Source organism: Alexandromys fortis, unplaced genomic scaffold (assembly GCF_014885135.2).
Source record: "Alexandromys fortis isolate MF-2015 unplaced genomic scaffold, M_Fortis_MF-2015_v1.1 scaffold_7, whole genome shotgun sequence".
Classification (NCBI taxonomy): domain Eukaryota; kingdom Metazoa; phylum Chordata; class Mammalia; order Rodentia; family Cricetidae; genus Alexandromys; species Alexandromys fortis.
In genome coordinates, this window is record NW_026067920.1 from 7,649,107 (window position 1) to 7,676,754 (window position 27,648).

General features: G+C 45.4%; 1 protein-coding gene across 1 annotated transcript in view; it reads left to right on the forward strand.

Annotated features, from left to right (window-relative positions):
• Ap1b1 (adaptor related protein complex 1 subunit beta 1) overlaps positions 1-27,648 on the forward strand; it is a 54,039-nt gene that overhangs the window by 9,287 nt on the left and 17,104 nt on the right. The window contains exons 2-10 of the mRNA XM_050140982.1: positions 14,036-14,098; positions 17,128-17,233; positions 19,319-19,454; positions 20,378-20,623; positions 21,795-21,985; positions 23,028-23,249; positions 25,447-25,567; positions 26,775-26,870; positions 27,468-27,583. Coding sequence (XP_049996939.1) covers positions 14,062-14,098; positions 17,128-17,233; positions 19,319-19,454; positions 20,378-20,623; positions 21,795-21,985; positions 23,028-23,249; positions 25,447-25,567; positions 26,775-26,870; positions 27,468-27,583 — 1,271 coding nt within the window. The 5' untranslated portion in view covers positions 14,036-14,061. The remainder of the gene's footprint in view (positions 1-14,035; positions 14,099-17,127; positions 17,234-19,318; positions 19,455-20,377; positions 20,624-21,794; positions 21,986-23,027; positions 23,250-25,446; positions 25,568-26,774; positions 26,871-27,467; positions 27,584-27,648) is intronic.

The window sequence follows — 27,648 nt, forward strand, 5'->3', positions numbered from 1 at the left end:
GGGAACCTGACATGTGGCTTTGAAATGAGGTTCTTGACGCTCACTGCCTGCTGATGAAGGGTTTTTTGCTTGCATGTGGTACTCTTCTACCTTTGGGTCCTTTTCATTTTGAAACTTTTAATTACTATGAGCTTCAAGAGATTGCTTTGATTAATCAGTTCTCATCCAAATCCCAAGAGACCCACAGGTTGGCAAGCTTTTCAAGATAGGCTTTTACTAGGCATGTTACCAAACCTGCTGTTCCTGCTGTTTCAGGTAGATAGATGGGCCATAAAGTAACCTGCAATTCAACATCTGAATTGCTCTGCAGGGATATGTGGCAACCTGTATCCTGTACCCTTTAGCTTGACCTGCATGCATGCATTTCTACCAGGACTTCATTCAGAGAAGAGGATTTGCCTCCTTGGTTAGAGTTGGATGTGTGACCTGCTCTTAGGACAGTGTTGGGGTGTGGGTACCATCGTTTTCCAGCTGTGTGACTGCAGACAAATGCCTTACACTCTCCTGGCTTGTTTTCCCTAACTGTGAGCCTGTGCTATTATTAAAATCACCACAGATATTATAAAGACAGAATAAGTCTTTTTTAAGTTTATACTTTTATTACATTTATTTATTGTGTGTGCCATGATAAGTATGTGGAAATCAGAGGAGATTCTCCACCACATAGGTCTTGGGGTTCACTCAGTTTGTCATGCTTGGTGGCAAGCACCTTTACCTGCTGAGCCAACTTGCCAGCCCCTTAGGACTAAGTTCAAAACTCTGTGTGGTATCTGGCCTTCAGTGTATGTCTGTTGGTCATACTTCTTTAATCACCATCTTTGTTAAGCATTTCATGCCAAGCTTGAGGAACATGAAATATTTTCTCATAGTTGCTGAGCTCACTTTGAATGAGCCTGTGTGTCTGAGCATTGTCTCAGAGGGAAAGTCTAAAGTCTGCTTGCTCTACGGATGACTCACCTTTGCGTCTTTGAGTTGGCCGTGCCAGTTTCCTTACCTTTAAAGTGAACCTTTGCGCTTACCTTTTCCTTTTTAAAAGACCGGGCAGAGGATGTCTGCAACTTCTTGGTAGAGTGCTTTGTAGGTATGACACTAGGTGCTATCACCTACATCACCAGAAAAAGGTAAATAAGATAAAAGTTGCTCAGATGGGGAGAAGTGCCTGGAATCCGACTCAGCCCCATAGAGGGAGGGTCACAATTAGGCAGGGCATAGCACAGAGGGGACGTCTGTGAGATAAACCAGTATCTGTGTCCCTGAGACAGCTGAAAGAACAGAACACATGTAATGACCAAAGTGTGGCTTTTCTGTTTAAGGTGAAAGAAAAATGGCAGCTACAATCTAGCCCCTCCATTGTGTGTGTTTCCATGAGTGTGCTGGTGCATGAGTGTGTGGATACATGCCTGTGCTTGTGAAGACCAGAGGTCAGCTTTGTAATGGTCTAGATAAAATGGCACAGTTCCCTGAGGGGGCAGCTGGGTCCCGCCACCCAAGGCCTCTGTGTGTCCCAGGCGGGTGGGAGGCTGCGGGTCAGAGACCTCTGCAGGTTGGCAGGGCAGCCATTCCCACGAGGAGCCAAGGAGCTGCGTGGGTGAGAGACAGAGAGTGAGTTTGGATATAGTTTACTTAGTAAAAGGGAAGGGAGGGAGGAGGAGAGGAAGCCTTAGCCACCTCTTCCTAAGAGAAGTGGGGCAGAGAGAGGGAGGGAGAGAGGGAAGAGGCAGAGAGAGGAGGAGCTAGACACTAGGGGGAAAAGAAAGAGCGCAGGCTGGAAGAGGTGGGATAGCTGCCTCCCTCAGCCAGCAGATCATAACAAACATGCGGTGTTGTTCCTCACCTGCTGTCCATCTTGATTTTTGAGATGGTCTCTCACTGGCCTGGAACTCACTAGTTAGTTTGGCTGGCTAGTAAGGTTGCACCAGGAATCTGTCACAGTGCCTACCACCAGTTTTTTACACAAGTTTTGGACAACTAGGGTCCTCATGCGTGTTTGATAAGCACTTTACCAAAATTGAGCTTTCTTCCTGGCTGAAGAAAGCCTTTTTCATTCTCTCTCATTCTTAGCCTTCCCCTTTCTTTTCTTTTTGTTTCTGAGACTGGGTCTCACTATGAAACCCAAGCTGACTTGGAATTCATGATACTTGTTGCTCAGCCTCCAAGGGCTGGAATTGCAAATACGCACCTCTTACTAACTCAGTCGTGACTGTCCTTGAGGTCCGAGTCCCTTGTAGTAGGTTTCTGAGCAGCTGTCATCATGGAAGGGTTTAACAGCTGAAGTCCCAGAGGACTATTTCCCTGCTCAAATACCTGTGCCTTCAGAGTTGGGTGCTTACACCTGAGTCAGACCTCCTTCAATGGTTCTCCTCTCGTTCCTGTTTCGCTGACCAACTCCCTCATTAACTCACCAAATGCCCTCACTGTGACACACATGCTAACACGGCCATCCTCAGAGCTTTTCAGTGCAGAGATTGGACGGCTCTAACAAGACACTGCCCACTGCCCTGGAAGAAAGGAAGTCCCACCCCTGCAATGTTTTCCCTGTGGAGGATGAAAACACTTTCTTCCTCAGAGTGTTATGGTTTTCCCTCCTACTGAGGACTTAATAAACTGAGCATATGTTACACACCTGTAATCCTAACACTCAGCTGAGGCAAGAGGATCATCAGTTTGAGGCTAGCCTGACCTAAGTAATGAAGTCCTATGTTTTAGCTACTTTTCCATTGCTGTGATAAAATACCGTGACCAAAAGCAACTTGGAAAGGAAAGGTTTTATTTTGGTTTACAGCTCCACACCATAGTCCATTGTGAATGAAGTAAGGACAGGAACTGAAACAGAAGCCACAGTGCAATGTTGCTTACTGGCTTGTTCAGCCTGCTTTCTTATATACCCCCGGGACCACCTGCCCAGGGGTGGTACTCCCATAGTGAGCTCCATAGTGAGCTGGGCCCTCCCACACCAATCCTTAATCAGGAAGGTGCCTACAGACTTGCTTACCAGCAATCTAGAAGTAGGGAAAGGCATTTTCTCAAGATCACTTCTTCCTAAATATGCCTAGGTTTGTATCAAATTGACAACAAAACAAACAAAAACCAAAACAATCAGGACATCCTGTCTGTGAGATGGTTCAGTGGATAAGTGCATTGTCCACCAAGCCTGATGAACTCAGTTCGATTATTGGAATCCACACGGTGGAAGGGGAGAACCAGCTCCTACAAGTTGTCCTCTCACTGCCACACTGACGCTGTGGCATGTACATCCTCCACCCCCACACAGACAAAGAAAGAAAGGTAGAAAGGCCTAAATAAACAGAAAACTAATAAGGTGTACTGGCTCTGGCTGGCTACTGAATTTTTCCCTCCTTGATCCCTTATATTATGCATTTACAGTGATCACATTCGACTTCCTTTTATTTGACACCAAAAAAAAAAAAAAAAAAACAAAAAAAAACAAAAAACATCCCCTAGTGGGGAATCAGATTTGAGTGGCAAATCAGAACATTTGAAATGTGGGAGAAGTCTGTTCTGTTTTTCTATTGTTTTGTTTTGCTTTTGTTTGTTTTTTATTAGTTTTTTTGTTTGTTTGTTTGTTTGTTTTTGGTGTGTTCTGAGACAGGGTTTCTCTGTGTAACAGTCCTGGTTGTCCTGGAACTCGCTCTGTAGTCCAGGCTGGCCTTGTACTTTCAAAGATCCACCTGCCTCTGCCTCCCAAGGGCTGGATTAAAAGGTATGTTCTATTACCACTTGACCTGACTGGTTTTCAAACTGCACTGAACTATGGGTTTCCAGGGGTCCCTGATGAGGGGGAAAACCTGAGACACAGTTGGGTGAGTTGGGATCTAGCCCAGCCTTCCTTCTGTTGTCTCAGTTCCACTTTCACCTATTGTATATGTTGGGGGAGAGGGTCTGAAGTTCTTTGACAACTGGAAAATATAAGGCCAGAGTTGGGAGATTTACTTTACTCCCAAGGCCACACAGCTGCTTGTATAGCAAAGCCAGACTTCTGGCAACTGTCTTGGAATTGGCTCAGCCTTGCTGTGTTTGTTGAAAGTTAACTGCAAAGCCTTCTGTTCCTGGTCTGTCTGGTACTTGTCACAGAGTATGATTTGTTGTAAGTCCTTGGTTTTGTAACTTCCTTGGAAACCTGTCTTTTCATTCACTGAGTGAGCCAACATTTGGTAAGCTCCTGGAATGTGCCAGGCACAGTGCCAGTCACTGGTTTGACAGCGTTAAAGAGAACAGATCCCAAATTAGAGGCATGAAGAAGGCTGTGGAAGAGGTTGGAGATAGGAGTGAGTTCAGTGCTGGGAGGCCTATGTCCCTCTGGATACAGAGGAAGAGAGTTAAAGCTGGGGCTAAAGAATGAGCTTATTGATGGACGAGCATTTGGGATAAATGTACCAATCAATCTAAGCTGCTTTATGTTTAAACAGGTAATGTGTATAAACAACACATTTCTATCAAAGGGTAAATGGAGAGTCAGCCTCACACCCCATTCATTAATCACCCAGTTTCCTTTTTGGAAAAATACACTGATAACTTTTCTGTCCTTTTAAGGCTAGTGGATGTTGGCTGGGCAGTGGTGGCAATGCACATCTTTAATCCCAGTGCTTGGGAAGCAGAGGCAGGCAGATTTTAATGAACTTGAGACTAGCCTGGTCTACAAAGTGAGTTCCAGGACAGCCAGAACTGTTACACAGAGAAACCATGTCTTGGGGGAGAAAAAAAAAGATAGTGGATGCATTTTCAAACTTTTAAGATATTTGCTTTTTATTAATATTCATTTAAAATAGCGATACTAGCATACTTCATATATTTTGCATTTTGTGTTTCCATTTACTGTCTTGGATAGTTATGATAAAAGCATGTAGGGATGGAGAGAGGACTTGAAGGTTAAGAGCATTGACTCCTCTTCCAGAGGACTCAGGTCCCACATGGTGGTCACAACCATCTGTAACTCCAGTTCCAGGAGATCCCACACCCTTCCCTGGCCCCTGCAGGCACTGCGCATACACATAAAATAAAACTTTTAAAAAAGTATGTATAACTGGGGATAGTGGCACATGCTTTTAATCCTAGCACTCAGGAGGCAGAGGCAAATGGATCTCTATGTGTTAAAATATTCACGGTATTTCAAAGGTTGTTTATTGAGTAAATGACCTTTTGTTTTTATATAGAAAGACCTAGAAGTTCTATTGTTAGACCAATGACTAAGTAAGTACATCTGAAGTTTTGAAAGCTCTTGCCAGACTACTAAGAGGTGTGTAAGGCAGTTAGGCTCTTGTTGACATGAGACGAGGGTCCTACCCCTAGCCACGCTTGTATGTTTTGTGGCTGAGGTTTTCATTAGTCCAGTAGCCACTCAATAGTATTTCAGTATCTGCCTCTCTGTTAAGTGTTAAGATATTGACCACCATGCCTTCCTTCTCTCTCTCTCTCTCTCTCTCTCTCTCTCTCTCTCTCTCTCTCTCTCTCTCTCTCTCTCTCTCTCTCTCTCTCTCTCTCTTTTTCTTATTTTTGGTTTTTCAAGACAGGGTTTCTCTGTAGCTTTGGAACCTGTCCTGGAACTCTCTCTGTAGACAAGGCTAGCCTTGAACTCAGAGACCCGCATCTCTGCCTCCCAAGTGCTGGAATTAAAGGTGTGTGCCACCACTGTCTGGCTCCTGGCCTTTTTTTTTTTTAATATGGTGCCTGCATAATGTTAGAGGACCACCTGATAAGTCAATTTTCTCCCTCTATGGGGTTCCAGGGATGAAACTAAGTTGTCAAACTTGGTGACAAGTACCTTTACCTGATGAACCATCTTGCAGGCCGAAAATATTCCTTCTCCCTCCCTTCCTCCGTTTGTCTCTGTCTCTGTCTCCCCTCCCCGCCCCCCAGTCTTTGTAGCCCTGGCCTGGAAATTGCTTTTGTAGACTGGGCTAGCCTCAAACTCACAGAGATCCTAACTGCCTCTGCCTTCCAAATTCTGGGATTAAAGGTGCATATCCAATTAAGAAATTGTTTATTTTACTGTTTATATAATTCACACCAAGTAGCATGTGTAGCTCTTAGCTGCGCAGTGTGGCCAGGATATACATCAGGATACAGATCCTCTTCTTCACCTGCAGGGAGCTTCCAGGTCCCCTTTAGCCAAAACTCCTGACCTAACTTCTACCACCATAGCTTAGTTTTGCTTTTCTGCTCTATAGCGTTGTCTAAATGACATCCTATGATCATTTAGGTGTTTATCCTGTTTGGTTGACTGTTTTGTTTGATGCTGATATCAAACCCAGGGTTTCATGCATGCTCAGTACATGCTGTACCATTGAGGCACTTCTCAGCTCTTGTTTACATTTCATCTTGTCCTTGAGTTTCCATTCTCGTGCTGTCCCGTTAGAAGAAATGTGACTGTCTGCTCTTCCATAGGATGTGGGTTCGAGTCCCAGAACCTACACGGCAGCTCATAACTGCCTGTAACTCCAGGTTCAGGGGATCCCTTACCTTCATACAGACATACATACAAGCACAACACCAGTGCACATGATAGAGAGAGACAGAGAGAGACAGAGAGAGAGAGAGGACATATGTGACTATGTGAGAAACATAAACCAGCAAGTGGTGCTCTCCCATTTTAAAACATGGAAACTAAAATAGAAGCCAGCACAATGGCTCAGGGGGTAGACACTAGCTGCCAAGCCTGATAAGCCTGTGTTCTATCTCTGGGACCCACATGGTGGGAGGAGAGATTCCAATTCTGCAAGTTGTCCTCTGACATACACACCCATGTTGGGACCTGTATATGTGTGTGTGTCTGTATCTGTGTGTACACAGTAAGTGTAATTTTAAAGAAGACAATGAAGTTAACTAACTTCAGAAGGGTAAAAAGTTAGTATTGTGGGAGCTGGAGAGATGGCTCAGCAGTTGAGAGCACCTGTTGCTCTTGTGGAGGACTCAGGTTCAATTCCTGACACATGATGGTTTACAACCATTATCCATAATACCAGTTTCAGGGACTCTGCCACTCTCTTCTGATCTTTTCAGACACTAGGTGCACGTGTGGTGAACATGCATACTTACAAGCAAAACACTTACATATAAAATAAACCTAAAATAAATAAATAAACCTAAATTTTTTTTAAAATTATAAGTGAAGTTATTAGCAGCTGGGCATGGTGGCACACACCTTTTAATCCCAGCACTCAGGAGGCAGAGGCAGACTTGCCAGAGCTACATAGTGAGACTTTGTCTCTCTCTCTCTCTCTCTCTCTCTCTCTCTCTCTCTCTCTCTCTCTCTCTCTCTCTCACACACACACACACACACACACAAATATTACTATTAACAATTTTGAGTCATTGGAGAAAAGTTGTTCATTCAAAACTTTCCTTATAAGCCGGGCGGTGGTGGCACACGCCTTTAATCCCAGCACTCGGGAGGCAGAGGCAGGTGGATCTCTGTGAGTTCGAGGCCTGCCTGGTCTACAAGAGCTAGTTCCAGGACGGGAACCAAAAAGCTACGGAGAAACCCTGTCTTGAAAATCAAAAACAAAACAAAAAAACTTTCCTTATAGATTTAAGTTAATTTTATTAGCTTAAAGCAGATAGTTTATATTTCTTGTTTTAAAAAATTTTAAATCACCCATAGGGAGCTTCCAGGCCCCTATAGGCAATACCCTTGTTCTAATTTCTACCACCGTAGCTTAGTTTTGCTTTTCTGCTCTATAGCTTCATCCAAATGACATACAAATTAAGCAGATGGTTTATGTTTCTTGTTTTAAAAATTAAATTTAGAGCCTGGTGGTGGCGACATACACCTTTAATCCTAGTACTTGGGAGGCAAAGGCAGGTGGACCTCTGTGAGTTCGAAACCTGGACTAAACCTAGTTCCAGGACCTCTAGGGGTGTTACACAGAGAGACCCTGCTTTAAAAACCAAAACAAAATTAAATTTAGATAAATTGTATGAAGACAAAATATTTGAAAAAGTATTGAGAACTTTTCTTAAACCTAATCCCAACTTCCTCCCTCCCTCCTTTCTTCATGTGTGCGCACATGTGCCCTTGTCTATAGTCAGTTCTTCCATCTACCTTTACATGGGTTCTGGTGAGCAGAGTCAGGTCGCCTTTATCAACACTGAGCCATCTCGCTGGCCTAGCCAGGAGAATTTCTCTGAGGTGAATATTTTTTTGGAGGGGGGAATCTTTTCTTTTGGATTTAGTTTTCCATTCTTGCCTTCCATCGCTGTACCCAGTGATTCACAGCAGGAGCTGCTTAATTGTTCTGCAGAGCTAAGGGAAACTGCTGCTTTTCAGCTTTTTGTATTGGTTTCTTTAAGTCTCAGAAGGTGAAGTTATTGTCATGGAGATGACTTGATAGCCTGAAGACTTGATCGGTGCCTGGAGCCCACAAGATGAAGACAACCAGTTTCCCTGTCCTCTGATCTCCACACGTGCCCCTCAGCAAATACATAGATATAAAAACGTTTGTTTGTCATAAAGTGGGGTTAATAGGAATTTGTCATATGGTGCAGCATCAAGAGTCTCTGTGGGTGTAGCACGGCATGCTGGAGGCGGGACAGTGGCCATGGCTCTCTGAAGGGCAAACCAGTTGTTCCAGGAGTGCTGTCCCCCCTGAGGCCTTTCTTGACTCATAAATGCTAAAATTGAGGGGATCCCAGCCCCAAATGCTGCTGTCTCTTTCCATCAGAGTGGTTTCTGTTTGTTTGTTTGAGGCAGTCCTGCTGTGTAGTCCAGGTGAGCCTCAAACTCATGGCAACCCTCCTGCCTCTATTTCCTGACTGTCTGACCCAACTACTTCTTTTGAAAATGTTCCCTGCCACTCACAAAGATAGAATCCAAACCTTATACCTTGTCTTGCCTAAGCTGACCACCTACTTTTAAATGTGGTTCATGTGCTTGATCAGATGTGTCAGGCAATAGGGTCTTAGCACGTTTGGTCTCATGGGAGAGGGATTTGATGCAGGCCACAGCTGGCAGTTGGAGGGGCATGCAAGTGCTTTCAGGACTGAACTGTTGTTGTCCGTTCCTGTGCAGAGAATGCAAGCTCTCTCCTGTACTGACATCTAGGAGACAACTAAACCCCAGACCTGGCTCTGGTGTGAGGACACTCATTAAAAAGCGACACAAGGGAGAGCGCCCTACAGCAGACCTTCAAGCTGTGGATGCTCGCTTTCCCGGTGGAGTAACTTTCCAGGTCATTCTCACTTTTCCATGTATCCCTTTACTTCTCTAATTTCTGAACACGATCAGCTTTGGAGGAACACAATTTCTGTATCATCTGTCCCTCTGGGCCCCCTGCAGAAGCATCTGCAAAGTGGATGCTACAGAAATTAGCATATTAAGGCCTGCTCAAATTTGAGGGTAGTTGTTATATTATGAAAGAAGATGTGTAGAAACTTGACTGTAGATCTGTGCAGGTCTGACTGGCTAACCCTGCAGCAGGATCTCACTGTGTTACCTAACCTGTCCCTGAACTCTTGCCTCAGCCTTCTGAGGAGCTGGAAATATAGACTGTGCCCATCTTATGTCCTTTTTTTAATATACAAAAAAGAAAAAAGAAAAAGAAAAAGAAGCTTTCCTGTCCCTTTCTTCTCCTGGTCACTTGCCTACAATACTCAGTCTATCCCTGACAGGTTTTGTCCTGGGAATTTAGGGCTCCTAAATATGTCTAAAGAGAAGGGAAAGTCCTTGATAGCCTCCTCCGCTGCAGAAGAAAACTGCCAGCAGCCTGCAGTTGGATATTGGAAGTAGTTCTTGTGTTTTGTTTTGTTTTTTCTTCCAGTTTTATTTTTTGTAGGTTGTTTGTTTCTGTGTTACTTCAAGGAGTGATCTTACTGTGCATTCTGCTCTCATCCTTTCTCAACCGCCCAATTGCTGGGGCTCCAGGCATGCACAGCCATGCCCAGCTATGCCCAACCTTAGTCATTCTCTTAGACTCAGCAAGGAACATGGACCCTTTGGGCAGTTATGCTCTCAGATCTGATTTCTTAAACCATGTAAGCCTTTATGTTACAACAGAAAACTTTTTGTCATTTTCACCTTCTCATTATGAGCATTCGAAAAAAGTGGCTGTGTACATGTGCAAAAGAACATATTTAAGTAAATTGTCATTGGTAATGAGTGCACAGCATTACATAATAGAACTGTCAGTGAGCGAGTGTCCGTGGGATCCCCAATGGCCCCTTTATGTTTCTTTGAAGAACTGTCAGTTGAACTCTGGCCTTATGCAGAGCCCTATATGAGGCCTGAGGGTAGATAATGCCCGCTGTGAGGCAAGCCCACGCGCCCCTCCCCTTATGGGTTCTTTTTAGCCTTGGTCCATGCTGTGGGGCCCAGCAAAGGAGAGACTCCACCGTAGCACTTGGATCTTTTTTGAAGCGCCGTTCAGAGCTTATGTCATTAGATCTGGTCTCCTCTGCTCTTTCCTGCAGCTCTAGAAGGAGAAGGCCTTCATTCTTTCTGAACTTAGCAAAAGAAAAGTAGTGTTATGTCTTTCTTCTTTATACCGTTGTTAGTGAAGCTTCTGCTCTTTTATTCTAAAGCAGCAGTTCTTAGCCTTCCTAATGCTGCAATCCTTTAATACAGTTCCTTATCTTGTGTTGACCTCCAACTATAAAATAACTTCATTGCTGCTTCATGACTATAATTTTTCTACTGTTATGAATCCCAATGTAAGTCTTTTTGGAGATAGAGGTTTGCCAAAGGTTGAGATCTACTGTTCTACGGCACATCCATAAGAACTTAAACCTGAGACAGTCCATGCTGGTGCTCCATTGATGACTGAAAATGGGAGGGAGACAGCTTCAGTGCTATCCTGCCATAATACGAGCTGGACTTGACAAAATAGTCAGGCTGGAAAGACTGTGAGCTCATATTGGTCACCTCATGGCCTTTCATTTAGCCTCCTCATAATAAGAAATACAAAGAAGGCTACGTATTTGAGTCCCTTCCATTGAGACAACTGAATGGACAAAATGAAGTGACTTTGCTCCATTTGGATGTCTGTCTGTCTTGTCCTCTCTCCCTCCTTTTCTCTCATGTTTGTGCACCTGCACTTTGGATGTCAGAGAGTAATTTTTAAGAATCGCTTCTCCCAATATGTGGAGGCCAGAGACTGAACTCAGGTCACCAGGCTTGGCAGCAAACACCCTTCCTTCCTGAGCTATTAACTCACCAACTTCAGGTGGTTTTTTTTTGTTTTTTTTTTTTTGTTTTTTTTGGGAGAGGGGGTTGAGACAGGGTTTCTCCTTGTATCCCTGGCTGTTCTGGAACTCACTCTGATCAGGCTGGCCTGGATCTCAGAGATCCACCTGCCTCTGCCTCTGCCTCCTGAGTGATGGTATCAAAGGCGTGTGCCACCACACCTGGCTTGTTTTTGTTTTTGAAGCAGGATCTCACTGGGTTTCCCCAATCTGGATTTACCTCACAGTCTTTCTGCCTCAGCCCCTTGGGTGCTTACAGGTGTGCCACCACTACATCCAGGAGGTGTGTGGCTTTTCTCTACCGTGAAAAACTACAGGTAGATCAGAAAGTTTCCCCTCGATTAAGTCCTTAGTGCTGAGAAAGCCCTGCCCTCCCTCTCAAATGGGGAAGAACTTCATCAAGAGGGCATAAGCCCTAAACTCAGGTAGACCTGAGATGCTTCCCACTCAGCGCCTACAAGCTGTGAACTTGATAGGTTACACAGTATCTTTGAGCCCCTTTCTGTAAAACACAGTTAACACTGGGGATTGGTTTTGTCAATAAGTGAGGACATGAGTTCAGATCCCTACTTCCCACATACAGCCCAGGTGCAGAGGTGCATGACTGTAAGTCAGTGTTGGTGGGGTGGAAGCTGGTGGATCCCAAAACTCACTGGTCAGCCAGTCTAACTGAATCGGGGGCTCCTGGCTCAGTGAGAGAACCTCTCAAGAAAGTAAGATGGAAGGTGACTGAGGACATTTGATGTTAACCTCTAGTGTGCACATACACACACACACATACACACACAGGTACACACCCATGCACAAATGAAAAGGAAAAGGCTGTTATTCTCATTTTTATATATGCATGGTTTGCTTGTGTATCAGTGTTCGTGGGGTTGCATGATGTCCAGAATTATCTGTGATTGGTCTTCACCTTACTCATCAAACTCAGAGCTTAACAATATTGCTAAGTCTTGTTAGGCAGCATGCTCTGGAGACTCCACCTTCTGACCGGAAGTATAGGTAGGCCACCATACCTACTCAGCTTTGCATGAGTTCTGAGCACTCTGGTCTTCACGTTAATTGCTAAGCACTTTAACCACTGAACTATCTCCCTGGCCCCATAAACCTCTAATTTTAGTAGAGGTGCCAATAAATGATTACTTCTTAGTAAATCTCAGAGCAGTTCTAGAAATTGCTGCTATCCAAGGTGTTGTGACCTCTGGGTAACTGTTTTTCTTTTGAGACAGTATTAGTGGCTCTGGTTGACCTTAGCCATGATTTTCTACCTCTCCTTTCCAAGGCTGGAATGGCAGACATGTGCCACCATGGCCTGTTCATTAGCTATTTTTTTTTAAATCTTTTTATTTTATTATTGTTATTGTTGTTGTTGTTGGTGGTGGTGGTGGTGTGTGTGTGTGTGTGAGACAATGCACATGTTAGATCACAGGTCGGTTTTGAGGAGTCACTTCTCTTGATCCCTTAGAGATCCCAGGAACTGAACTCTGGTCAAATTTGCATGGCATAGTGCGTTCTCTGCTGAGCCATCTCACTGGTGTCCCTCCCACTTCCTTGTAAATCTTTCATTTGTTCATAAGAGGAACTGTAGAGGTACAAAGTAGTTGCTCAGTAACTGTTTGCTGGATGAACTTGGAAGCTTCAGTATTTTCTTTGACCTCTTGACTTTGACAGTTGGATAATACCTTGAGAGATGCTGTAAGAAACTGGCCAGACAGACTTGAGAAATGGTACAGTCATGGCATGCAAATGCAAGCCTTCTAGAAAGAATTGTACATTTTTAGAAACTTGAGGGAAGTTGTGGAAAGAAGAAACCCCCATGTTTCTTTAAGATTTATTTACTAGGGGCCTGGAGAGCTGGCTCAGCAGTTAAGAGCACCAGCTGTTCTTCAGAGAACCCGGGTTTAATTCTCAGCACCTACATGTGCCTGCAACCATCTGCACCTCCAGTTCCAAGGGATCTGATGTCCTCTTGCCCCCACAGGCACACATGCAGTACACAGATATACATGCAGGCAAAACACTAGTATACAGAAATAAAATTTTATTTTATTTTATTTTTTTATGTAAAAGCAAAGAGGCTTTATTTTAATCAAGTTTGCTACAGCGTATCCAACGTTTTGGAATAACTGGAGAGCCCAGAAATAAAATTTTAAAATATTTATTTTATGGGAGTGTGTGTGTGCCTAAGTGAGTGTCTGTGTGTGCACCATGTGTGTGCAGTGTTCTTGGAGGCCAGAAGAGTGCGTTTGGATCTCCTGAAACTGGAATTATAGGTGGTTGTAAGCTGCCATGTGGGAGCTGGAAACAAATCTAAGATCCTCTGCAAGAACAGCCGGTGCTCTAACTCCTGGCCATCTCTACAGTCCCCTTCCTCACTCCTTACACAGCATTTCCCAATGAGGACAGAACCACCTGAGCTTTGGGGGGCTGCTGTGACTGACCTTCAAGGGCTTTTTACTTCTAGTCTATGGATTAATTGATAGTTACTCTAACTATCTGTCTGCTGAAAGCCATGGAAGTGTGTCCCAATAGTATGGTCATAAATAACAATACCGAAAAAGTCAGATGACCTCAGGCTCCTGTTCTGAGGGAGAGATTCCTAGAAGGAAACTTATTCAGTCAAAAGATATGGACAGTCAAAACACTGATAGATTGATTCCCTCAGTTACCTCCAAAATAAGACCAACCCTGACCTAGCAGTTCACGTGCCTGGAAAAAGAGATAATTATCTATCTTGCCCTGTTTCGTGTGCTCTGGATCCTTCTCTTGCTCCCTGTGCACACCGTAACTGGACAAGGGAATAGAACACAGATCCACCCTTTTCTTCTCTGTCTTGCAGAATCTGGCCACAGATAAAGGACCAAAATGACTGATTCGAAGTACTTCACAACAACCAAGAAAGGTACTGTATGTTCCACCACAGCCTATGCTCTGTCCCCAGATCTGTCCCTGATGTGTTGGGGAGCATGGGGAGGGGAGAGGCTGGGAGGCAACATTGGAACGATGATCCAGAAACTGTTTACAGTTGATGACGTTAGAACCCTCAAGTGTTCCTTTTAGAACCCAAGGAAGAACATTAATGTTAAGCATGCCGAAAAGACCTTGTTTTGTTCCCAATGGCTTAAAAATAGTTAAATATATTTCCCCTCCTCAGAGAAGGTACACAGTCTGTCAACAGGCCTGCTGTGGGTGAGGCTGGTCTTTATCTGTGGCATTGTTCTTGATGCTGGAGCAAAAGTTTTTATCCTGTTGTTCATTTGACATCATCATAAACGTTTCCCAGCAGTTCTCATTACTCAGTATTAAGTCAGTTCAGTTGCTGCACTGAAGTTTTCTAAGCTGGGTTAATGTTTTTGGAGACTTTGTTTCTTTCTGCTTTTAAAAAAATAGAAGTTGTTGTGGCTAACAATGTGCTTTAACCTCTCTGGTCAGGCCTTCTTCACCCTCTCCTTTCCAGTGCTTGCTGTGAAGGTGGAAAGATATATATATATATATATACACACACACACTTTATTTGTATGGAATTTTTGCCTATATTATGTCTTCTCCTGGTCCCCAGGAAGGTCAGAAGAGTGGTGGGTCCTCAGAACAGGAGTTTCAGAGAGTTGTGAGCTACCATCTGGGCCCTAGGGATGAAATCCCAGTCCTCTGGAAATGCTTTTAATCACTGAGCCATCTTTCTAGCCCTGATTCTTAATCTTGCTGAATCACTGAGTCAGATACAAAGTCTGTTTGTTAGCAGGCATTTTATATTATTTTTATTTATCTATTCTTTTTTAAAGATTTTTTTTTTGAAATTTTGTTTCCTGTGCATTAGTGTTTTGTCAGCATTCATGTCTGTGTGAGGGTGCTGGATCCCCTGGAACTGAAGCTACAGACAATTGTGAGCCACCATGTGGGTGATAGGAATCAGACCTGGTTCCTCTAGAAAAGTAGCCAGGGCTTTTAACAACTGAACCTCTCTCCAGCCACCAGCATTTTATTTATCAGTCGACTGTTGCTTATTTGTTAAGACAATCTTGCCAGGTGTGCTGGGTCTCAACTTTGGGAGCCAAAGACAGAAAGATCAGGGGTTAAAGGCCACATACATAGCAAGTTCAAGCTTAACCTGCTTTGTGTGAAGCCCTGTTGTGGGGTCCCTGGCTGTGAGAAAGAGATTGAGAGACAGTGAATAGAGATAGAGACATCTAGATTCAAATCTAAGTCTGATGTCGTTGATAGTTTTTAAGTGAGGAAAGATCCAAGGCCGATTGTAATAAAGACTGCAGGGAGTTAGACCAGGGTCACAGCTCTGTTGAGACTATACAGCACCAGAGTCTGAACGTGTAGTCTTGGGGGTAGATTCAGGAACCAGGTTTAACAGCTGCATTTGAGGCCTGGTGGAGGACAGAGGCATCTCAGAGCAGTCTGCCCTGAGCTCATCTCACCAGCCTTCTTGGTACAGGGTTGACTGATCTCCATCACCTGCCAAATGCTTTGAGTAGAGCAGTAACATCCCTGTAGAGGGGGACAAAGGCCATCCTTGTCTGCTGAGTCAGGGCCCTCTTGGAGGAGGAAGATGTGTTCCTCTATAAATTGAAACCACAGGATCTGTGGATTATTCCTGGTCCTGTTAAACAGTTCCTGTAGTGTGACACTGCTCAGGCTTTGCTAGGTCATTGGGGTTTTGTTTGTTTGTTTGTTTTTGTTTTTGTTTTTGTTTTTGTGAGACAGGGTTTCTCTATAGCTTTTGGAGCCTGTCCTGGAACTAGCTCTTGTAGACCAGGCTGGCCTCGAACTCACAGAGATCCACCTGCCTCTGCCTCCCCAGTGCTGGGTTTTAAAGGCATGCGCCGCCACCACCACCTGGCCTAGGTCATTGCTCTTAATCAGTTGTATTTACTCTCTTTTTGTGATCATGGTTTAAAAACAAAAACAACTGATTTTCTTTTTCTCACTATGAATCTACTTAGAACTTTCTCAGCACTTTCCCCCACTTAACAGTCCCGTCTCACCCTACCCCAAGTGACTTGAGAAAAACCTAGGACTAGAATTCTTCACGTGGCTAATTAGTATCAGCAGTTGTCCTGATGCAGAACAGAGTGCCAGGCACTGAGATGGGCATTTCACAGCTGAGGCTGAGAGACATCATTGCCCAGTCCAGAGAGAGGAGCAGGCAAGAAAATGGGGTCAGAGAGGCAAAGGGGTGTCCATGGCAGGGCCAGTCAAGCAAAGGGATTTATTTATAGCGTAGGCTTTGTAAGGAACACACCTGGGTTCCAACCTTAGCCTGTCCCATTTGCTATGGAACAGACTCCATTGCTCATCTGTAAAATGGGGAAAGGCAGGTTGTTGTGAATATGAAATGAGAAAGGATATGGAAAAACTTAGTGTGGTTCTGTGCTCAGGGGAAGGTTCAGGAATTGTCTACCCCTAACCTGTTAGCACGTCTTGACTGTCTCTGTGGGATGGAGGTAGGGAGCAACTACGCATCCTCATTTCCTTTTTCTACATCATCGAGTTCTGAGAACAATTTATTATGTGCTGCAGCCCTCTAAAACAGCTGAATTCTCATCTCCAGGCTGAGGAAGTGAAACCCTGAGCAAGCTGTTTGAGTTCAGGGTTCTGGGAAAACAGGAAAAGTCAACGTGTGAGATCAGCCACCACCTACTCCCAATTCTGCTCAGCCTTGAGGGAATCAGGGTTGAGGGGAAATTGCTGTTCTCTGCACTTTAGCAGGCTAGCTGAGTGGGCCCCTGGACCTTGGTTCCTATCCCTGTAGTCCTACATGGCCGTCCAGGCTTCATTTCCTTAATTTCTGTCTTCACCTTTCCTCTCTGTCACTTGTCCTACCTGAAGCCTAGAGCCTTAGCTGCTCTCTGCTTCCACCTAGTTCTCCGGGAATCATCCTGGGGGTGGGGTGCACTGCTCATTGCTGCCTCCTGTCCTTAGGGGAGATCTTCGAGCTGAAGGCGGAGCTCAACAGCGACAAGAAGGAGAAGAAGAAGGAGGCGGTGAAGAAAGTGATTGCATCCATGACCGTGGGCAAAGACGTCAGGTATACAGGAGAAAGCTGGGGACAGCCAGGTGCTGACCAGCAGGAGCATTTAGCTCCTTTGACAAACCTCATGTCCAAACACAGGATTCTGTTTGCACATGAGTGACAAGCTGAAATGGTAATGGCGCAGGTAAAAAGTAACTGAGTGAAGCAGACTGGGTTGAAAGGGCAGCAGACTTTGAAGAGGATGTGGCAGAGCCCTCTCAGAAGCTCCAGATGAGTACTGCCCATTAAGGAAGATGACAGTACAGTGGGTGTTCTGGTTTTTATTTTGTTTTAAGAATGGGAAATATGTTTTTTTACCTTTTGTTGTTCTCTGTTCTGACATTCAGCACCTGTTCTAGGCTGTTCTCATGTTGTATTCAGTTGTGCTGAATGCCTGTTGGATTGAGAAATCTCCACAACAGATAGATTTTATGATAACCTGGTATTTGCATTGGCAAGTTTGCAGAACACCTTCAGATACATTTTTTCAGTGGTTCTCTACACTTTCCATTGTATGCAATGATGTGTTTACTGCCAAATAAATGAAAAAAAGAATTAGAAGAAAGTCACATGGCTAATGCAGAACTAGAACTAGGTCGAGCCTGGACCTTCCAGAATCTAAACTGTCCTCTGTATATCATGGTACCTTACACATACCACAGAGGTTCTGATGTCCAGCTGCTCCCTGGATGAATCTTAGAGAGTAAACCCAGTGTCCCAGGCTTCCACCCAGATTGCCCACCTATTGCTAACCTTAGCAAGGAATTCCTACAGCCAGTGTAGGAGAGTTCTCAGTAGAGACCGCTTTAGGACAGACTGTAAAAGGATTGGGTGCTATGAGGTGCCTCAGTGGGTAAAGGTGTCTGCCACTAAGCCGGATGACCTGAATCCAGACCCCAGGATCACATGGTTATCTTCTACTACTTGTTCTGTGACCTCCACGTGTACACTGTGGCACACATGAGCACACACACATACACACAATACACACACGTTTTAATCATGATTTGAAAATATATTTAAAGGATTGGACTTGTGTAAATCTCATTCTTTCTAGAAAAAAAAAATTCTCTTTCAGTTGGAACAGATCTGTCACTTCCTAACAAGGGAAACATCTTTGTTCTTTCTTCTTAAAAGAGCTTGCTTTGCTGATGCTGCCTGAGCGCCATTCAGGCTCTTCGCTTCCTCTTCCTCTCCCCAGAGTGACTCTGTTCTTGCCGGTGCATCATCCTTCCAGGTGACTTTGTCCATTGCAACTCAGAAGGAGCCTGGCCTGTTGGGTGCCCCCTTCATTTTCTGTTTTACCTTGTTCTTGGCAATAAAAGCCCAATAATTAAGAGGGAAGGTGATGGTTCAAATTCCAGAAAGCTGATCTTATTTCACATCTCAAGGTGTGCAACTCTGGCATTATTATGATTGACAAAAGTCACACCGAGACAGCAAAGGTCATAGTCAGATCTGGCTCCTCATGTTGTTTGACATTTCTTACCCTCAGAATTATCTGAAATGAAAACATGCGCCTGGATTCCTGGGGTTGTTAAATGAGATGAATTGTGTCCAATCATTAGCACACAGCATATGTCCCATATACCTTGTTAGTTCTTAGTGGGTGCCAAACATGTCCCTTCAGCCCTGCTTCCCTGAGAAGCTCTGGAACCAGCAGCCCAACATAAGGAACCACATGAAGTATTAGGGAGGGGAAAAGAATGATACTCTGCAAATATCAGGTACTTTAGGTATATCATCTCATTACGAAGTGGGTTTTTAGAGATAGAGAGAAGTGTTGGGAATTGAACCCTGGTCCTTGTGTATGCTAGGCAAACGTTCAACCGCTAAGCCTCAGCCTCAAAGTCAATTTCTGTTGCCTGTTCTTTATAAATGAAGGAACTTATACTTAGAGGCTAGAAGTTTCCCAGAGTCATGACCATAGGAAGAGGCAGAGCTGTTTTGTTGGGCTCTTGTGCTTGAACCCCTTGAAGAAAACAAGCCTTTAAAATCACAGCTTCTCTTCCTTCTTCCCTCCTTCTCGCTGCCGTCCCCTGCCTCTCCTGCAAATGTTCTCTGTCTTCAACCTCTACTGGTGCTACTTTGATTTTGCAGTGCCCTCTTCCCTGATGTGGTGAACTGTATGCAGACAGACAACCTGGAACTAAAGAAGCTGGTATACCTGTACTTGATGAACTATGCCAAGAGTCAGCCTGACATGGCCATCATGGCTGTCAACACCTTTGTGAAGGTGAGTAGGAGCCCAGTGGAAGTGGGAATGCGAGTAAGGGCCTGCATTCATATGTCATATGTCCCTGTCTCTTTGAAGTGCTGGGGCCCTCTGACTTGTATGAAACTTTCAGGCCCATTTGCAGACCTGCAGGCCTCCTTCTGCCCAAGCAGGCTGAGGACATCTTCCTCCAGCAGAGGGCTCCCTCTTTCTCCAGAACCACAGACCTAAAGGCATGGCTTATTCATTCCCTATGAGGTGGCATCAGGCCTATTGGCCTCTCATTTCCCTGACTGGGCCACTCTATTCCCTGTGTCTGTTGCCATGGCAGATTTTAGCAAGTGTCTGAGAGCATCTCTGTTCCTTACCAGATGACTCCTTTCTCTATTTCCTGTCACTAGACAAGGAGCAAGCATGAATTTGGACATTGACCTCTAGCCCACTGGAAAATGAAAGGTTTCTGTGACTGTGTGTGCCTATAATGCCAGCACTTGGGAGGCTAAGGAAGGAGGGTTGCTATGAGTTCTAGGTCCATCTAGGCTATATAGTGAGTTCCAGACCAGTCTGAGCTACATGGCATGACCCTGTCTCAAAAAGAAAAGATTTGAGGACTATAGTGCAAGGAACATATGGGTTTAAAGAGCTGCTCTGCTCTGACGGGGTGAGCACACACCTTCTCCAGAACCTCAGCTTCCATGGTTGTGAAACAGCCTCAGGAAGCAGCAGAGAAAGTACCCTCACACAGTATCTGGAAAATGCTTGGCATCTGTTCTATGGCTTTTACTTTAAGTATTATTGGCTGTGGTCGGTGGACATCCCACAGCAGCTGATGTTGCTCAGAGCTGGAGACCGGGAAGAATAGGAAGCCACAGATGACTCATCTTGCCCCTGCCCCAAGCCCAAGCCCCTGCCCTAGCCCCTGGCCAATGACTGGTTCCCCTCAGGACTGTGAGGACCCCAATCCCCTCATCCGAGCCCTGGCTGTGAGGACCATGGGCTGCATCCGAGTTGACAAGATTACAGAGTACTTGTGTGAACCACTTCGAAAGTGCCTGAAGGATGAAGATCCATATGTGCGGAAGACCGCAGCTGTGTGTGTAGCCAAGCTCCATGACATCAATGCCCAGCTGGTAGAAGACCAGGGTTTCCTGGACACACTTAAAGACCTCATCTCTGACTCGAACCCCATGGTAAGTGCTAACAGTCCTTGGGATGCCCACAGAACTCCTGGGTTGCTTGGGAAGAAGACCTGGATTGACCCTCACCTTGCTTTCCCTTTTCTTAGAAGTTAGGGTCTTGCTGAGTATCTAGTGCCTATTCCTTGCAGTGGTTTGCAGGGAACTAGGCCTGGATTTCTTTTGACCCTCTCAAACTAGCTATGTGACTTTAGGAAAGCTATCTAATCTTTGAGATTCCTGTTTGTCTCAACCTTAGATTTTGGGATGGTAACATACCTGACCTGAGCCGGCCTGACCTGGCAAGCAGTGACTCTGTAGTTAGTGCTGTGTCCTTCCCTTTCTAGTTGCTCTCACTGTCATTATCTCCTAACCAAGACCACCTGTAATTCCCAGGGCTGTAGTTCTCTTCCAGGTAGGGTTGCAGAGATTTTCGCCTTACAATACCATTGTGTGGAAGACAAGACACCGGGATGTATTAGGTGGGAACCCTAATCCCGTCACTCATTAAAATAACAAGAGTTTGCAGTGATGTTTGTCAGGGCCTGTAATCATAGCAGGCAGGAGACTGAGAGTTAAAGACCAGCCTGTGCTATATAATAAGACCTTTTCTAAAAATTTAAAAATATGTAAGAAAAAATGAAATATTCAAAACATTGGGCACAGCCCCCACTCTGTCTCCAACAGAAATGTTGATTGCTCATAGGTTAAAAACTGATAACTAGAACATTGTGTCATAGAGGCAAGTTGAAAACACTGTATATAAAGGGAGCTCTCTTGGTAGAAACATTTGGTAAACCCCTCTATAGCCTAGACCCATCTACTGTCAGCAACCTTAAAGAGATTCTGCAAGATTCTTCTGTCTTCGAGCAGCACAGCTGACAACCGCTGCAAATAGAAGGAGGCTGGATTGGTGACCAGCATTGCCCTTCATTGCTGGGTGCCTGTGGCTGGGCTTTTCTTTCCTCGCTTCTTTCCAATGGCCAGTGTACTTACTTTAGTTCTGCTTTACAGAGGAGTCAGTGGGGTGAGTGTTGTAGTCAGACCTTCTTGAGGCTCTAGAACCTCCCGGTAAGGTGATCTTCCTTGTAGAATGTCCCATCTTGACCTGCTAGTGTCATAGCCCCTGTATTCCCTGACTTTGAGCACTACCTCCAGCCTCTACCCTTTCTACCCTCTCAACCAGGTCGTGGCAAATGCTGTGGCTGCCCTCTCAGAGATTGCTGAGTCTCACCCCAGTAGCAACCTGCTTGATTTGAACCCACAGTCAATCAACAAGCTACTGACAGCCCTTAATGAGTGCACCGAGTGGGGCCAGATCTTCATTCTGGATTGTCTGGCCAACTACATGCCCAAGGATGACCGTGAGGCCCAGAGGTAAGCAGACAAACCCCTTGCTTACCAGCCTGGTTGGATGTGGTCCTCATGGGGCTCTCTGAGCTGGATCTCAGGCCTGAATGAGCCTCTTTCCAAGACTTTCTTCCTGTCATCAGACACACTTTAAGGGAACCAGTCGGCTTCTCATCTCTGGAGCCATGCTGTCAGTTGTATGGCTTCAGGCAGTGAGCTCCCTGCTTACTGTGAACATAGATGGGGCCTGGCAGGAACTGACAAGGATCCATCTGGGCTGAATCAAGAACTTTATAGCTTCAGAGCCACTGGATTCTCTAGGTACCTGAGGTCTGCTGGGTGCCTTCCATGTTACATAATGTTTAAAGCCGGTCTGTGAAATGTGTCCTGTCATCATCAGCCCCTTACAGACAAGGAGAATACATTGGAGAGGTAGAAGGAGTTGTGTAGATCACCCAGCTGGTACTGTCCTGACCGCCATGAGTGAATGAATGCTCTGGCGGTAGAAGGGGAAGCCGACATCTGGAGATGTCACTATGTCAGGCACTGTGTTCATTCTTTTCACTCAGTGTTCAACAGGCCTGTGAAGTAGACATCCTTAAATTAACTCTTAGATGAGGAACCTGAGGTTCACAGTGTTTCGAGCCTGCTAGAGTCCGTAGGCAGCAGACCAGAAGGCCTTCCTCCTATAGACGACATGCTGTTTTACCTGGAGATACAGCTCAGTTGACGGAGCCAGCACCAACTAAACCAGGCATGGTAGTGTGTATGTGATCTCAGCACTTGGAAGGTGGAGGCAAGAGGATCAGAAGTGTTAAGACCAGTGGGAGAGCACTTGTCTCACATATATGAGGCCCTAGGTTCAGCACTAGTACTGGAAGAAAGAAAGAGGCGGGCTGGGGAGGCAACTTTTGACTTGAGCAGTTCATTGGCTATATGGTGAGTTTGAGGCCCATCTGGATTACATGAGACCCTGTCTCAAAAAAAAAAAGAATGCGATTTTGATAAGTGAAATGGGACTTTTCCCTTGTCTATCTCTCTTTGCCCTACTGGAATGGCGGAACCCCAGCATCTGTGAACGGGTCACTCCTAGACTCTCCCATGCCAACTCTGCTGTGGTGCTGTCTGCTGTGAAGGTGTTGATGAAGTTCATGGAGATGTTGTCCAAGGACCTGGACTACTACGGCACACTGCTCAAGAAGCTGGCACCTCCCCTGGTCACACTGCTGTCAGCAGAGCCAGAGCTGCAGTATGTGGCTCTGCGCAACATCAATCTCATTGTGCAGAAAAGGTACAGAGACCAGCATACATGTATGCTACATACTAGAGACAGGGACCCTCAGGGAAGCTGATCTGTCACTGTGCAGGAAGCCTAAAGAGTACTAGAGGGTTCTCAACCAGAGCACTTTCCCTTCAGCAAACACTTGACAAGAAATGACCTGTCCCAGGTCAGGGTGTCAGTGTTAAGAAGCCTTGGGCCAGCCTTGGAGCTGATCAGTAAAGGCAAGCACGGTGCTGCTTTAGCCTGACATTTGGTGACTCAGAGTCTGTAGAGTCCTTCAGGGATATCTGAAGATTTTGTATCTGTGCAGTGTGCTTGGGGACAAAGTTCATAGGTCTCATTGAAATCTCTGAATTTGGAGACCTTAGAGATGGTGAGAGACTGGATTTTATATCAGCCTTAAGGCCTGGAGAACAGAATGCTGGGCAACTGCTTCCTTCCTCCTAAGTGGGTGACTCACGTACGTCACTGCTCCCAAAGAAGATGGGTAAGATCTGGAACTCCACAAGCAACACTCTGTCTGAAGTGTCTCTGGAATGATCTGCTCCTTCCTCTAAGGCAGCTCTGAGTGAGGGCACCTGTAGCTGAGGTGGGATCTACCTCCAAAATTCTCCTCCCAGCCCCTCTGTAGTCAGGGCTTCGCAATGGCAAGTCATTCCTGTGTGTGCTGCTAGGAACATGGACCCTTGTCATGCCTTAGGAAGGTAGCATATCTTCTTTGTTACAGCATCAGTCTGGTCCTCAATATTTTTTAGAGGGCTGGAGATGCTGAGCTGAGACATTTGTGAAGATTTGGAGGGTAAACATGGGTAAAGTGTTCCAAGTCTCTAAGTAATATGATGTGACTAGGGCTTTGCTATTACAGCATGGGTCTCTATAAACCAGTGCCCTTAGGTACAGGAACTAGGTCAGCCCAAAGGGTTCTCTGTGCCATATTTAACACAATAATCTCTGAAGAAGTTGTGTATGTCACCCAGCCATGACCTGGGCCAACCTGATGTGGTTGAGCAGTCTTTGTCAAGCCGCGATTGTAGAAGTCATCTTCCTATTACCCGTCTCAAAGTCTTCCCTCCCCCACAGAGCACCACAAAAGCTCCTTACTCAGCCAGGCTCTCCACAGTTTGTATGACAACACAGATTCTTGAGTTCCTCTTTCCTCTGCCCCATTACAGAGCTTCATCCCTCACTGTAACTTTTGTTTTAGAATTATTCATTTCTGTCCTGGGAAGGACATAGAAATAGGAACCAGGATGGTGCCTCTTATCTTGCTCTCAACCTTTAGTTTGTGACAAATGCAAACTTTGTAACCTCTCTGAATTTCCATGTCTTAAAAACTGTGTCCCGTGGTACCATTTGAGGGCGGCAGGCACGGGGGAGGAGCAGTGCCTGTCCTTAGGTAGCTCAGTTCCTATTGGCAAGTGCCTTCATACAGCAGGCATTGATCATGTTAGATGTTTCATCTCCCACAGTTGATCCATTGTGCAGGAGTCTGTGTTTGTGTTCAGAGACTGACTGGCCTTTCCCAGTAGTCATTTGTGTTCCTCCCTAAAACTTAGTAGAGTGTCCTATAGTTGGGTCACAAGGGAGAATATGGAAGAATCCATGAAAGGCTTCCTCATGGGCTTTTCCTCTACTGGAAGGTCAGCAGAGGGCAGCAGTATGTGTGGAATGTTTCCTCCCAGGGAGCCTGATCAAGACAGGGCACCTAAAGTGCCTAAGAGGGGCACACTCCAATATTTCAGGACTCTAGAAGGAAAGCAGGGTTTGAACATAAATTATATCGTTTGTATGTAGTCTAGTCATGGTCGGCCATCTTTATCATTGAATGAACAGAATGTTTCTGAAGTCTGAGTTCATACATGCCAGGTCTAACACCATTGATTCAGGCCTGGCGCAACAATTGTTCCTGCACAGTTCATTCTCATTTCAGGGTTAGGAAACAAAGGCTGAGGTCATACACTGGGTTAGAACCCTGGCCTGCAGCCCTTGCTATCCATGTAAACTTCTTTCCCTTCCTGAGATGGGACCCAGCAGGCTGTAGCCAGGCAGAACCACTGCCTGTGATCCTCAGTCGTGGTGATGGTTCTGCCTCCCTGAACACCAAGCTCTACCTCTAGCCCAGGAATTCCCCAGCAGATGTCGAATGGTTTCCTCGTGGGCCTTATGGCTTCTTTTTTGTTCTCTGGACATCCCGCCCCACCACCAGGCCAGAAATCTTGAAGCATGAAATGAAGGTTTTCTTTGTGAAGTACAATGACCCCATCTACGTGAAGCTGGAGAAACTGGACATTATGATCCGTCTGGCCTCCCAAGCCAACATCGCCCAGGCAAGCAGAGAATGGTGATATGGGGCACAAGCTTTGGTATCAGACAAACTCCCAGGTGTCTCTAGGTCATGCTCACTGTTGACATTTTATCTCGTGGAGTCATGGGTGCTAGAGGTCTGTAAGCAAGGGAAAACAGCTGATACTTTTATTACTAGAGAAATGTTCTCAAGCGATGCACAAAGGTTCCCTCCTGAAGTCCCAGGTACTAGGGTGGCTGACGCAGGAGTCATCTGTCCTGAGATTGAGACTACCTTGGGAAACATAATTAGACTTCCTACATGCACAAAACATTCTCCTTATTCTCTCTATCATTACCTCTCATTTATTCACTAAAAAGTGATATTTAGGCACCTGGGGATATGGTTCAATTAGTAAAGCACTTACTAGAGGCAATCATGAAGGCCTGAAATTGATATCCAGAACCTATGTTTAAAAAAGCTGTGTGTGGCTGCTGACAGCCCTATTCTTAAAAAAAAAAAAAAAAAAAAAAAAAAGGCTGTGTGTGGGACCTGAAGAGATGGTTCCAGGGTAAAGAGCTCTTGCTACTTTCAAAGGACATGGGTTTAGTTTTCAGCACCCACTTTAAACACCTCACAACTGCCTGTAACTTCAGTTTTAGGGTATATAACACCTTCTTCTGTCCTCTGGGCATCTACCCCCCACCCCACATCACAAACACACACTGAATTTGGTGGTGTGCCTTTGGAGACAGGCAGATCACTGGGACTGCCTAGCTAGCCAGCCTAGCCTCACTGGCAAAGCCCAGGCCAGTGAGAGGCCCTGTCTCAAAACAAAAACAAAAATTAAAAACAAAAGTAGATTGATCCTGAGAGATGACACCCAAGGTAGTCCCCTGGTCTCCACATGTGCACACACATATATAAGCGTACCCCTGCCCCCATCCCCAAAATCAGTATTGAGACTAGGAGTACAGGTTTGTGGTTATCTACTTAGCATCCCCAATGCCACACACACAAAATGAGGTATTGGATATAGTAGTTGTCAGTTTTAAGCAAGGGTTGTTGAGCCTTGCTACATAGTCATCCTCTACCTTCCTTTGAGGAACCTGATGACATTCTCCTGGACCGTCCATTGTAATCAGACAACAGAGTCCCATCCCCTTGGGATTTTGTGCATTCCTGTTACCCAAGCGTTCTAACAGGTTGTTCCATCAGATCTCTCCAATCTATTTCTGTTTGGACCACAGGTATTGGCAGAACTCAAAGAGTATGCTACAGAAGTAGATGTGGATTTTGTGCGGAAGGCAGTGCGTGCCATCGGTCGCTGTGCCATCAAGGTGGAGGTGAATAGGTTCTTGGATTCCATTCCTAGCCAGGGAGGGAGAAAATAACCTGTGCTCTGATAATTTATTCCCTTCCACTCTGCCTGGGGAACTGTTCCTTGACGCTGACCTGGACTCAATGGATTCGCTCATGGCTTAAGGATTCTGGGATAGCTAGTCATATCCACTCAGGATCCTTGAGGCATTTTAAGCTGTTTTTCCCTTGATGTTTATTATGACCCCTCCTGAACTATCTGCCTCATTGGGCTATTAAAAGATTAGGTACAGAAACTTTGTGGGTTTAGTCATAGCAGCCAATTTTATAGAACAAGCCAGAGAAATGGGGCCAGATAGGGTCACTCAACCCTTGGGCTTTGCTTGGAGGAACTCCCAATGACCTCACACTGTCAAGAGCTACGCCTCTGATGGTCTTGTGTTCTCATTCTGTCTGTGTGCCCTTGTTCCCTGCCTCCCCATTATCAAGGGAGAATGATCTGTTCTCATGTTGTCATAAGGAAGGGGGCAGGTGGACTGAAGCTGCTTGACCCTGGTAGTATCATTAGCCCAATTGGAAATGGTGCAGAGACCTTGCCTACACTGTCTCTTCTTCCCACACAGCAATCTGCAGAGCGCTGTGTGAGCACATTGCTTGATCTCATCCAGACCAAGGTCAACTATGTGGTCCAGGAAGCCATTGTGGTCATTAAGGACATCTTCCGCAAGTACCCCAACAAGTACGTGCTCACCCCTCATGGTAAGAGGGCAGCCTGGCTTCCCCTTCCTCTTTGCCTTTTCCATT